The following is a 13962-nucleotide window of genomic DNA, read 5'->3' as shown; positions in this document are numbered from 1 at the left end:
AGAGATCTGCAATCAGGATGATAAACTAACGATCATAAATGCATATATTCTGCTGCCAAGCAACACATGAACAATGGAGGAGCTAGATAATAAACGAGAGGGTCTTATAGCAAGTAATGAGAGAAATTATAGCGAGAGTTGATAAAGATAGATCACGACTGTTGGTAGTAGGCGAATTCAACTTGAAAGCCATAGACTGGGAGGCATATGAAGCTAGAACAGAGGATTTTTGGACTTGTAGATTCATAAACCTCATCCTGGAAACTTTCATGTTTCAACATGTTAAACAAGTTACAAGGGTGAGGGAAGGGGATGTTCCTTCCAAGCTGGATTTGATATTTACCAGGAAAGAGGAAGAGATATTTGACATTCAGTACCTTCCTTCCTTCGGGTAAAAGTGACCATGTCTTTTTGGGAATAAAGTATGCAATGTGTTATAATTTGTTAGAAAATGAGGTTGAAGCAGTTGAAAGACCTAATTGCAGGAGAGGTCATTATGGGGAACTCAGACATTTCTTTAACCACTTGACTGCACCAACCAAGTATTTTTGGTCAGGGAGGAAACTGTGCCAACCAAGAAAACTGTTTTTGATTTTTCCGTACCCATTCTAAATGTGTGCGAGGTTGGTTGTGTACGAAATGGACTCTTAGGACCTCCAGTGAGAGGCAGCCATCTTGGAAAAAATTCCCAGAATGCCCTAGGGCTGCTTGCTGGGTTAGTTCTGAGTGACCAACCATGGGTGACGCACGCGCCTCTGGCTCCCAACACCTGTCCGAAGTAGTGTTGAAAGATAACGCTCTGTCTATGAAATTCAAACCTTATTGTTTGAAGAACAAAAGGGTCATAATATTGATGAAGCTAGGTGCAATAAGGACCTAACACAAAGGTCGGATGCAAGTGATACAGCACCTATGAGGACGATACAGCAAGTGTATCCAGTTGTAGCTCTGAGAATCACCTTTGCAATCCTATGCTATCTCCAATTTATTTAGACAATACATAGATGAATCGTTTTCTGCGTTCAGTGATGATGCATTTGATACAAGTAGCATAGATGAACAGTGTTACCAGCTTCCATGATGGTGTTTTCCATAGATATTTTCAAGAATACCTGAATCACTTCCTAACTGACGGCACACTCTTTGAGGCTAGCTGATTCTCTTTCTGACTGACGGACACCCTTTGAAGCTGAATCTCTTCCTGTGTGGGACCATACAAAGCGATCTTTTCAAAACTACCTTACAAATTGATCTTTTCCTATAATCTTTTTAATACTACCTTATTCTTTACAAGCTTGGCTACAGACAACCTACAAGTACTAAAGCCAAGGGGTATACAGTGAGTGCGTTATTTGCAAGCACACAGAATGAAGAAACAGGAAGCGAAAATTAATGTATACCTGGTGCAACGAGAGTGAAATCGCGCTGCACACAATGGAATAAATCGTTGATTATTACGCGCTTCCGAAGTACTGAATGTGTAATATAGTGTGTTACTGTGTAAAAAGTGTGTGAAACTGTCCATATTGTAATTTTAGTGAAATTTTAACAAGTAATATTGCGACAATAAACATTTATTGTGGAAACTTTACTGACACATGTATCACAGTCCCATAGAACATTATGAATGTTCTACTGTTTACATATTGTAAAGGACACAAATATGTATCATATATGATAAAAAAACAAATAAAACCTCATTGGAAATACATAGAACAAATAAGTGAAAATATATTTGTGGCAGCACCCGGTGCTTGAATGGCCTGCACGACCGTGTCTGGGCGATTCATGCATGGGCGACCAGACCCGTATGACATCACAGCACACCTTGTCTACATTCCCACAGCTAAAGAAAGTGGAATTTGGTATTTATTTTTACATAGACATGTTAATTAATAAGGGAAGGGAATTTATAATTTTATGAAGAAAAAAATAATTTTTTGGGAACACATTATTTCATGCACACGGGGAATTTCACAATAAACTCGGCACAGCACGGTGGTTTTTTTTTAATTTGACTGGAAAGACTTGCTGTTAGGACATAAAGTAAATGAGATATGTGTCAAATTTTGTAAAATATATGATAAAGGCACAACAAGATTTATACCAATGCAGAGATGCAGAACTAGGAAACGGGATTGGTTCAACAGAAATTGCGAGAGGGCCAGAGACTAAAAGACTCAAAAATGGAATCGATATAGGAAGAGGCCAAACCACCAAACATACCAGCGATACAAAGATACGAGAAACAACTACACAACAGAGAGGAGAGAGGCAGAAAGAAATTTGGAAAAAGGGATTGCGGACAAATGTAAAACAGAACTAGGACTATTCTATAAATTCATAAACAATAAATTGGAGGTAAAGGATAATATTCAGAGGTTGAAAATGGGAAATAGTTTCACGGAAAATGAAAAGGAAATGTGTGAAACATTCAACAAAAAGTGCCAAAGTGTGTTTGTACAAAATGAAATCTTCAGGGAACCAGACAGAATAAGAATTCCAGAGAACAACATAGAGCACAGAGAGGTGTCTAGAGAGGAAGTGGAAAAAATGCTCAAGGAGCTAAGTAAGAACAAAGCAGTTGGTCCAGATGGAGTTTCACCATGGGTTCTGAGAGAATGTGCACCTGAGCTCAGCATTCCACTTCAACTGATTTTTCAGGCATCCCTGTGTACAGGAGTTGTAGCTGATGTGTGGGAAAAGGCTAACGTAGTTCCAATCTACAAAAGTGGAAGCAGGGAAGACCCCCTTAATTATAGACCTGTATCATTGACAAGTGCAATAGTCAAAATATTGGAAAAAACAATTAAAAATAAATGGGTAGAACACCTGGAGGAAAACGATATAATATCAGACAGACAGTATGGTTTTCGATCTGGAAGATCCTGTGTAACAAACTTACTCAGTTTTTATGATTGAGCCACAGAGATTTTACAGGAAAGAGAAGGTTGGGTTGAGTGCATCTATCTGGACCTAAAAAAGGCTTTCGACAGAGTTCCCCATAAGAGGTTCTGGAAACTGGAACATATTGGAGGAGTGACAGGTAAGCTACTAACATGAATGAAAAATTTCCTAACTGACAGAAAAATGAGGGCCATAATCAGAGGCAAGGTATCTGATTGGAGGAATGCCATGAGTGGAGTACCACCGGGTTCAGTTCTTTCACCGGTAATGTTCATTGTCTACATAAACGATCTACCAGTGGGAATACAGAATTACATGAACATGTTTGCTGATGATGCTAAGATAATAGGGAAGATAAGAAACCTAGATGATTGTCATGCCCTTCAAGAAGACCTGGAGAAAATAAGTATATGGAGCAACACTTAGGCAAATGGAATTTAATGTGAATAAATGCCATGTTATGGAATGTGGAATAGGAGAATATATACCCCACACAACCTATAAATTATGTGAGAAATCTTTAAAGAATTCTGACAAAGAAAGGGATCTAGGGGTGGTTCTAGATAGAAAACTGTCACCTGAGAACCACATTAAGAACATTGTGTGAGGAGCCTATGGTACACTTTCTAACCTCAGAATTGCTTTTAAATACATGGATGGAGAAATGCTAAAGAAATTGTTCACGACTTTTATTAGCCCAAAGCTGGAATATGCAGCGGTTGTATGGTGCCCATATCTTAAGAAGCACATCAACAAACTGGAAAAGGTGCAACGACATGCCACTAAGTGGCTCCCAGAACTGAAGGACAAGAGCTACGAGTAGAGGTTAAAGGCATTAAATATGTAAAAACTAGGAGGTAGAAGAAAAAGAGGCGATATGATCACTACGTTCAAAATAGTAACAGGAATCGATAAAATTGATAGGGAAGAATTCCTGAGACTGGGAACGTCAAGAACAAGAGGTCATAGATTTAAACTAACGAAACAAAGCTGCCCGAGAAATATACGAAAATTCACTTTTGTAAACAGAGTGGTAGACGGTTGGAACAAGTTAAGTGAGAGGGTAGTGGAGGCCAAAACCATCAGTAATTTCAAAGCATTATATGACAAAGAGTGCTGGGGAGACGGGACACCACGAGTGTAGCTCTCATCCTGAAACTACACTTAGGTAATTACAGTACTTCTATAAAACGAAAACAAAAATTGAATTTTTTTATTTCGTGCGCCTGGCGATGTTGAAGACTGTTAAGCCAGGAGCCTCCCAAGGTTAATACTTGCCTGTTCACCCCCGTGATCCCTTGCAATGCTTGTGAGATGAAACTCCATAGTAAGGTGCCCTCATTGTTGTCGTCATTTGTGGCATATGTGCTTCAGGCCCATCAACACTTGAGTGCTGTCGTGTGCTTTCTGTGGGGAGCCCCTATGGCGCTCTGGAGCTTATCGGGCTAATGTATGTTTTATTACACTAGGACATTAGCTATGGAGTTCAGACGTACCAAGGACCAGTGCCAGAACCTGGCCTCTTCAGAGAGGTTTCAGGGAGCAATGGCCCTGGAAAACCCCTTTGTGGATGGGGTTTTTCCTTCAACCACAACTCCCTACAATCTCAAGGAAACGAGCAAACAAGCAAACATCTCACTTTACTGCCGCGCCGTTCGTCTGCGTAGCCCTCCTCGCCACTAAAGGGGAAGGGGGCCCCCCGGACCTCACCGCGCCGGCTGCCTAGCACCAGTTTGTAAGCTAATGTCAGCCAAGAGACGCTTCTCTGGCCTCAGTTTCCTAGGCGGTGTTTGCCTTCATGGCGCTCACTGCTGTGATTTTGCTGTATTTGCACTGCTGTATAAATATCTACCTGTTTTATTCACCATACTTGTACAAATAAACTGGTATGGTGCCCAAAGACCATCGTGGTCACCGGTAAACAACATGATAAGTCGTGCAGACAACGCCATCGCCCTCACCAAAATGGCAGCTCCCAACCTATTCCTCTTGCTGTTTATACCCTCTATACACACGTTATATATAAGTATCTACATTTGTGTTCACCATAGCGAACCACTAAGCTGGTATGGTGAGTGCAGTCAATAAAAGGTGGCCACACACAGTCAGAAGACAACTCCACCACCCTCCATCCCACAGCATTACTCCTCCCTCCATAGAGGCTAAATATCACCAAAATCCTGCTATTATCAGAACCCTGGTCAGTTTTATCACATTCAGGGGTCTTCTGTAATAATATCATCGCTACATAATAGCATGAACAAGTATATTATGACATTTTTAGACGATGCTGTGGGCAAGCTGAACAGCAGTGCTGTGAGCTAATGCTGTGTGCATCAGGCTTGGTAGCTCACTCAATACTGAGGCCCCTAACACCCGGGAATTTGGCCCACGATTTTTACCAAAAATGGCGTCTGTTTACAAGAGCCCTGATGAAGGTGTGGTGAACCCTGTGTATCCGCGGGCCGTTTAAATCTTGCATGAAACTCCAAAGCATCATATGATGCGATGCGCAATTTAAGGGTTAAACATCATGTTATTTTCTGATACCCAGTCGAAAACTTTGTTAATATCAGCTTGAAGTTTTTCAATGTCTTCAGCCGAGATAATTTTCATACTGATTTTTGTGTCATCTGCAAAGGATGATATGACTTGTATTTTTGTCTATATCTGATATGAAAATAAAGAAAGGCAGCAGTGCAAGGACTGTACTCTGAGGTTCAGAGCTTTTAACTGTGCTTGGACTAGATTTTATATGGTTGACTGTTACTCGCTGAGTCCTGTTTAACAGAAAACTGAGTATCCAGCATCTTACTCTACCGGTTATTCCCATTGACTTCATTTTGTGTGCTATCACGCCATGGTCACATTTATCGAAAGCCTTTGCGAAGTCCGTGTATATCACATCAGCATTCTGTTTTTCTTCTAATGCTTCAGTGACTTTGTCGTAGTGATCAAGTAGGTGTGAGAGGCACGATCTTCCCGCTCGAAATCCTCGTTGGCATGGGTTGTGAAGGTCATTGATCTCCATGTAATTGGTGACCTGACTCCTAACCACTCTCTCTCAAATACTTTTATTATGTGCGACGTTAGTGCAACTGGTGTATAATTTTTTGCCAATGCTTTGCTCCCTCCCTTGTGTAGAGGGGCAATGTCTGCTCCTTTAAGTGCACCTGGTATCTCCCCCGTGTCCAAGCTCTTCCTCCACACTATACTGAGTGCCTGTGTTACCGGCGTTTTTCATTTCTTTATAAATATTGAATTCCATGAATCTGGACCCGGGGCCGAGTGCATGGGCATGTTTTCAATTTCTCTTTCAAAGTCTAGTACGCTCGTGTTGATATCAGTTATATTTACAGGGGTTTGGATATCCCACATAAAAAAATTGTCTGGATCTTCCACTTTCTTGTTGTTAATTGGAGTGCTAAACATGTCCCTATACTGCTTTTTTAGGATTTCACTAATTTCTTTGTCATCCTCCGTGTATGAACCTTCACTTGTACGAATAGGTCCAATACTGGCAGTGGTTTTTGCTTTTGATTTTGCATATGTGAAGAAGTATTTTGGATTTTTCTTTATTTCCTGAATTGCTTTCTGATCTAACTGCCTTTCTTCAGTTTAATATGAGTGTTTTAATTTCCGCTCCATTTCTTCAATCTCCCTATTTAAATTATTCCTTCTTTGACAGGAAATTCGTGTCTTCATAAGCATTTCCGTTATTTTTTTCCTTCTTATATAGTGTCATCTGCGTTCTCTTTCTACGTTGGATCTCTTTCTGGCTTTCCTCAAAGGAACATATTTCAGACAGACTTGATACGCTTCCGGAGTCAGTTTTCTATTCCTTCTGTAGGACTTGCATTACTTAGAACAGTTTCCCATTTTCCCTCTATTTTGTCTAGTTTTCTAATATTTTTGTTTTTCTTCATCGGCTCGTGACTTCTCGCGACCCACATCTGGCATCCCTGCCTGCGTAGGCGCCGTAGTTGTTTATTTTGATGTGGAGGGTGCGCACGTGTGCTGGTGTTCTGTGTCCTTTTCTCTCGGGTGCTTCCTCTCTCGCTCCTCTCAATTCTCCAGTCCGTGCCCAGTTGCTACTGGGGGTGTTCTGGTTTGCCGCTCTGGGTAGAATGCAGGGTTTTCCCTGCGTATGGATGTCGGGTTCCTCCTTTGCCTCTCCCCTACTCTTCTCCTGCATGTGCGGCTTTGTCTTCTTTCACTGGCGGTGCTCCCAACATCTTCTCGGCTACGTTGTGTCGTGACACGTTCGTGCCTACGTTCTGCAGGTGAATTTCTGCAGTCTGGCATCTCTTTTTGGCCAGGCATTGGTTCGTGTTTTTTGGCTACGGATATATGAACATGGGAACACTGGTGACTGCAGCAGGCCTCTTGGGCCTTATGAGGCAGCTCCCATTTGTACCCATCCAGTCCCACTCTTATGCATGTACAGCCCATGCTTGAGTCCGGCACGGGGCCCCACCTTCCACCAGGTTTCAAGATACGATGGTGGGGGTATATGTTATGAGGTACATATTTTTGTGTCAGGATGTTATAAGGTGACATTTTACTGCAGTTTTTCTTACTGTGGTTGCGTGTTGGGGATTGGTTGTGGAGTTTTGTTTGGCTCGTCTTGCAGTGTCTGGCTTAGCCTTTCCGTATACAGTGGTTTCTCTGTGCTTTCCTAGTTGTGTTTGCGGGTGTTGAGCTTTGGCTTTTTGGTCCCGCTTCTCACCTGTCATTCGCTGATGACCGGGCTTTGGTGGGTATGTAGGCCTGCGGGTTGCTCCAAGCAACAGCCAGATGGACCAGGCTGTTGCCTGGTCCACCAGGAAGAAAACCAACGTTGAATGTAATGAAACACCATTTTCTGGGCAAGACTCGGAGGCTCCCCGGCATTCCCTTCCTTCCTCCGGTCAGCGGTTTTTTGCGTAATTTGACATCCAGCCTCAGAACTAACAAGTGGATAGCCGGTGCAGGGGTTTGGGGCTCACCCTTCCCCCTCCCGGGGGAGGGGGGGGGAGCTGCGCAGACAGTGGCACAGCGACATGTGATGTCATGCTCATTTGCTTGTTTCGTTTAGGGGGGAGTTCTGTCCACTTGTTCGGCTTTTTGGTAGCAAAATTTTCACCAGAATAGAGGTTTGTTTTGGGATGCTTTTCTTTCTGGGTGCCTGACCTGGTCGATGGCAGACACACAATGCTTCCAACCACACGGGGGTTTCTATAAGCCATTGCTCCCCATGCCTCTCTGAGGGGGGCCAGGTTCTGGCTCGTGGTCCCCGGTAGGCCCACAGAACTCCATACACATGACTGAGGCCAAAGTCTGACATTAGCATATCAGCCTAGTAAGCTCCGGGGAGCCTCCAGGTCTCACCCAGAAAATGGCGTTTCATTACATTCAGTGCTGTTTTTTTTTTTTTAAGTAATATAGCTTGTTATTTATTGTGTGCATCTTTGATAATTTCAGGGGAAACCATTCAAGCTAGAGGTAGTTGCCTGAAACGCTATGCGTACTAGTGGCTTTAGGTATTGTATGTACTACCTCTATCTTTAAATCTAACAGTATGTTTGTACTGTATCGCTGCAACTATGTATGTACTGTTCCTAAATATATTATTATTTATTATTATTATTATTATTATTATTATTATTTTTATTATAGTGTCTAAAGTTCTTGTTATCCTCCATACAGGTGTCTGTGTGAGCTAGCTAAACAAATAGGTTTTAGTGAACAAGCTCAGGAACCTTTTGAGCTAGAGCATCAGCTGTCAACATTCAGGCATGTGGTAAGCTCATTATAACTTTTTCTGAAATGTATCTCATTGATAATATTTTGTCTTAACAAAATGGCTTTAAAATACAGAAGAGAGTTGTTGAAATAAGTTATTATTATATTTTCAAGCAATACTGTGATGGTACTTGTTTAGCCACCAGACATGGCGTGTAAAGATCGTTTGGCCAGGTCCCTGATGATCACCAAACTCAAGTTTCCCTTCCCCCACATGGTGTCAGTACTTGTGCGGGATCGTGCTTCACGTAAACTGGAATTAATGTCACAGGTAAATATAAAACTATTCGGTATCATTTTCATTAAAGATTAATAGTACTTTGACATTATACATGTTCTGTTAATTTCTGGGAGGTGTCTCCTTATAGTTCCCTGAAGCTACCACCTCTGATAGAGTGCAATACCACGGGGTTCTGTTGGCCTACTAGGAATCATGAGCCAGATCTGACCCCCTCCGAAGAGATGCAGAGAGTGGTGGCACTTATGGTAAAATTACCATAAATTTGTTTGCCCAAAATGCTGTGCGTATTAGTGGCTTTAGGCCACTAATACAATAATTTATTTACTATCTCTATTTAAAAATCCAACATTCTGCTTGTAACTCAGTATGTATGTACTTTTATCTAAATAAACAATTTATTATTTATTTATTTATTTACTATGAATTTATTGATGTCTGCCACCAATGGGGAGAACTCAGAGCTTTAATGAAACCAAACAGACCATTGTTAGTTATAAACTAAACTGCAGCTTCAAGAACTGCCAAAAGAACCAAAAGAACAATGTAAACAATAAAAAATTCATGGAACTAGTGCTAGCTCATTCACACCACTTCCCCATCATTTGGCAGGAGGGAGGCAGTCCGGGGTCAGCAAACTTCTCCACTTTCAGTTCTATTCTGATGGTAGTGAGTGTTGAGGTATACTCTCTCTTGCTCTGGCTCCAATGTCCTGTTTTTTCAGCTGATTGGTGTTTTGCTTTAGTGGCTGTTCCTCTATACTTCAGTGCAGTGTAAGGAAGGAGTTAGGAGTGCTTGGAGCTGTATGTGCATAGGGTTATTTTTCCTATGTTGTTCCTAGTGCTGCTCTTGCACTGCCAGGGTTGTCTTCCCTACAGTGTTCGAAGATCGCTCCCTTAGAGATCCCTCCTCGCTTGTAGTGGCCCTCACCCTAGGTAAATCAGTTGTCTTTGATTTTCTGTCTTCCCTGGGTCAGGAGTGATTATAGCTAGTGGGATGCTCTTGGGTTCGAACGACCTTACTGGCATGCTGTGGTCTGCATTTGCAGCCGTGTGATTGGATTGTGTTGGCTTACATTTCTCTCCTTCCTCCTATTCTTGGGAAGCCAATACAGTTATATAAGTGGAAACCAGTGCAGCATTCCCAGTGTCTGGGCATTCCTGCAGGCTCTGAAAAACACCAGCAGGTTAGATGGTTCTGGGGGTATTCCCTCAGAACCTGCTGTCACTGCATGTCATTTTGCAGGATGCTTGTCGTCCATGCCATGTGGCAATGTTTGGTTTGTCTGCCTCTGTGTACTGCTTGTTGGGTCAGTGACATCTTCAACCTTGAGTCATATTGGCCTTGCCTCCATCATGTTACTCTTTTTGGCCCTCCTAGTATGGTTCGGACATTTTGGACAACAACCACTTTGGTGTCCAGAAAGATCTCCTGCCCCTTGTAGAATGTAGCCTCGCTAGAACTCATATCAACAACTGGACAGGAGGAAAGAAGTACAGAAACGCCCCCACCTCGACCAGTCCTGCCAAAAGGCGTCCACCGCAATGGGCCCCCACAGTCGGGGAATGGTGCCACAAAATTGTGAAGATGCCGAGACCAAGGTGACATGAAGAGGTCCATGTCCGAGCACCCGAATGTCTCACAAACAGTGAGAGGAAGGAGGCGTAGTCGATAGTTCACTCCGTAGAGATCAGTTAGAACTGAGAGAGACCATTGGCAAGGATGGGATGTTGGACTTTCCCTGGACATTGATGGCCCAGAGAGACAAACCCTGAGAACCCAGAAAAAAGAGCTACCTGCAGCATCCAGCTTTAAATACACAAAGACTGAAGGGAGCCCCCTCGATTGAGACAGTGAATCCCGATTAATTGAATGGAGAAAAACAAGGGAACCCAGAGTCTGAATCCTTTGCAGTACATGTCACATTGAGTACCCAAATGAGCCACAGAGACCTTAGAAAGAACTTTTTCAGTGTCAGAGTAGTTAATAAATGAAATGCATTAGAAAGTGTTGTGGTGGAGACAGATTCTATACACAGTATCATTGTAGATATGATAGAGCTCAATAAGCTCAGGAACCTGTACACGTATAAATTATGTGAGAAATCTTTAAAGAATTCTGATAAAGAAAGAGATCTAGGGGTGGTTCTAAATAGAAAACTGTCACCTGGGGGCCACATAAAGAACGTTGTGCGAGGAGCCTATGCTACGCTTTCTAACTTCAGAATTGCTTTTAAATACATGGATGGCAAAATACTAAAGAAATTGTTCACGGACTTTTGTTAGGCCAAAGCTAGAATATGCAGTGGTTGTGTGGTGCCCATATCTTAAGAAGCACATCAACAAACTAGAAAAGGTGCAAAGACATGCTACTTAGTGGCTTCCAGAACTGAAGGGCAAGAGCTATGAGGAAAGATTAGAGGGATTAAGTATGCCAAAACTAGAAGACAGAAGAAAAAGAGGTGATATGATCACTACTTACAAAATAGTAACAGGAATTGACAAAATTTATAGGGAAGATTTCCTGAGACCTGGAACTTCAAGAACAAGAGGTCATAGATTTAAACTAACTACACAAAGATGCCGAAGAAATATAAGAAAATTCACTTTCGCAAACAGAGTGGTAGACGGTTGGAACAAGTTGAGTGAGAAGGTGGTGGAGGCCAAAACTGTCAGTAGTTTCAAAGCGCTATATGACAAAGAGTGCTGGGAAGACGGGACACCACGAGCGTAATTCTAATCCTGTAATTACACTTAGGTAATTACCAGTAGATTGATAGTTGCGAGGAGGGACCAAAGACCGAAGTCTAAGCTCAGCCCCTGCAAGGACAACTAGGTGAGTACAGCTGTAAACTCCTGCACAGTGCTGTGCACCTTATGAAGAGGAAAGAGACAAATGATCCTGACCAGCCCGATGATCACTGGCATAAAACCCCAGCCATGAACTGTGGCATTCACAAAAATATCGTGGACCGGAGGTGAAAGGCGCCAGGGAACCAAACTTCGAAAAGCCTGAAAAGGAAACCGGTGATGCAGCAGTAGATGAAGGGCAAGCAGGTTCCAGACCCAGCTGTATGTTCCGCTTTTGAGAGCGGCGGAAGGGAGAGCCCCAGAGTAACCAATAAAGCCTCTGAAACCATACCCTGCCCAAACCTAGTTAACAAGGGACTTGTATAGTAGTTATCCATGAATAAAATGTGGCCCTTGTCCATCCATGGTGCCATCAGTGACTTCACCACACTACCTGAGAAACCATGTTGGTCGTTACTGGAAATGTCTACAATGGTAGCAGAATAGGGAATCATGTGTAACATGTATCCTGTTTCACAATCACAAAGAACAAAGAATTTCAATCCAAATCTGTTGTGTTTGGAGGGAATATACTGCTGTAAAAGAGACAAATGTATGTGAATGCATGTGTGTGTATATATATGCATGTATATATGTATATGTACGTATATATATGTGTGTGTATGTATATGTATGTGTATAAAGTACATATGGAAGCTGATCAGAATTGCATTTCACCTTTGTAAATGCACATTAATGACACTTCGAACACTTTATGTAGGGCATACGTAAATCTATGTATTTACGTATGTAGGTTAGCTTAGCATTTTAAAAGTACCGAATCACCTTCTGTGGTTGATTGTTCAATAAATCCCTGAACTATATGTTTAACTGATCTCTAACCCTGTCTATGGAGGACAGAAGAAAATGTATATATGCTGGTTAGCATTGTAAATGTGTGGCCACATTTGTGGTAGAAAAAAAAAAAACTGCTTGAAGGCAAAACGTCCTTTGAAAAGTACAAGGGATTTGTCAATCACCAGCTTCTGTGCTGGTGCGTAGAAATCTCTGTACTTTCCAATCACTTCTTTCATAATGTGCCAGACTCTCCAAAGTCTATCATCCTCTGTCCGGTCCTCATTACTTGTAAAATGAAGACACCTGAGGAGTATCTGAAACCTGTCTCGGGACATATATTTCCTGAACAAAGGTGTTGGAACAGTCTTGTCTTTGCTCCAATTATATGTGACAGCATGTTTGACACAATGCTTCATTAACATACATAGTGCCAAAAATACATACATTTCACCTATAGTAGTGTTTTTCCAATGCTGCAATCATGAATATTCTGTTAACTCTTTTCCAGTAAGATGAGCCACATGAAGGTTTGTTTGGTGTACAATATATATTCCATGAACAGCTCATCATAAAATGCTGTAAAATAATTCATTTCACACATGTCCTCACCATTATCCGGGAAAAAGTCTGTAATCCCAACGTCTTTATTGTCAAAGGCAGGAATTAGAGGAATAAAATAATCACCATCACTCCACACAAGTACACCTGGTGTCCTGCGAGACACAACAGCGACACGACACTGTCACGGTGCTACGTGAACGCGAGGTGAAATCACATGAACATGAGGGTCTTGGTTCCTCATTTGGTGCCATGTGGCGGTGCTTGGCTGGGCGAGACACTGCTGATGCGACAAAATCTCGCTTGGTAACACCACTGGCACTAGCGACAGACATGGTAACACTATGCTTTGAATTCACTTCACTAAAACCAGAAAAAGAGTCACCTTCCTCTGACTCATTGCCCAAAATATCCTCATACTCTTAAATAAGTACTAGAACTGTGTGGTCGTTGGTGGATTGGAGTAGACACTGGGCGAGGAGGCACTGGTGAGCGTGTAGGCCTCGCCATGGGAGGAGGTTGTATCTAATTTTCACTGTCTCTACTACTATCATCGGTCAATTGTGTGTAGTCCTTATCATTGTCAGAGTCATCAAAATCCCTTTCCTCACCATCAGAAAATAATTCATTAGTTATTTGCTCTTGAGTAAGTGATTGCATGGTGTGTGCATGGTGTGTATAGGGGGCCTCCCCTTTTCCCTGCTGGCCATTCAAATCTTGCGCGGTACTCCATCATGTCATATGACGTAATGTGCAATTTTGCATTAGTTTTGCACAGTTTAACCAGTTAACTGTGCCAGCCGAGTTTTCTCGGTAGATGGGAAACTG

General features: G+C 42.2%; 1 protein-coding gene across 6 annotated transcripts in view; it reads left to right on the top strand.

Moving 5' to 3' along the window:
- Positions 1 to 13962, top strand: part of l(2)k05819 (transmembrane protein 94-like protein l(2)k05819) — a 213712-nt gene that overhangs the window by 100191 nt on the left and 99559 nt on the right. For all 6 annotated transcript variants that reach the window (XM_069337199.1, XM_069337198.1, XM_069337197.1 and 3 more), the window contains 2 exons: positions 8596 to 8689; positions 8831 to 8962. In XM_069337199.1, the coding sequence (XP_069193300.1) occupies positions 8596 to 8689; positions 8831 to 8962 (226 nt within the window). The remainder of the gene's footprint in view (positions 1 to 8595; positions 8690 to 8830; positions 8963 to 13962) is intronic.

The sequence above is a fragment of the Procambarus clarkii genome, chromosome 37 (assembly GCF_040958095.1).
Source record: "Procambarus clarkii isolate CNS0578487 chromosome 37, FALCON_Pclarkii_2.0, whole genome shotgun sequence".
Taxonomy (NCBI): Eukaryota; Metazoa; Arthropoda; class Malacostraca; order Decapoda; family Cambaridae; genus Procambarus; species Procambarus clarkii.
Note: the sequence above shows the minus strand (reverse complement) of the source record. Positions and strands in the feature narration are given on the sequence as shown.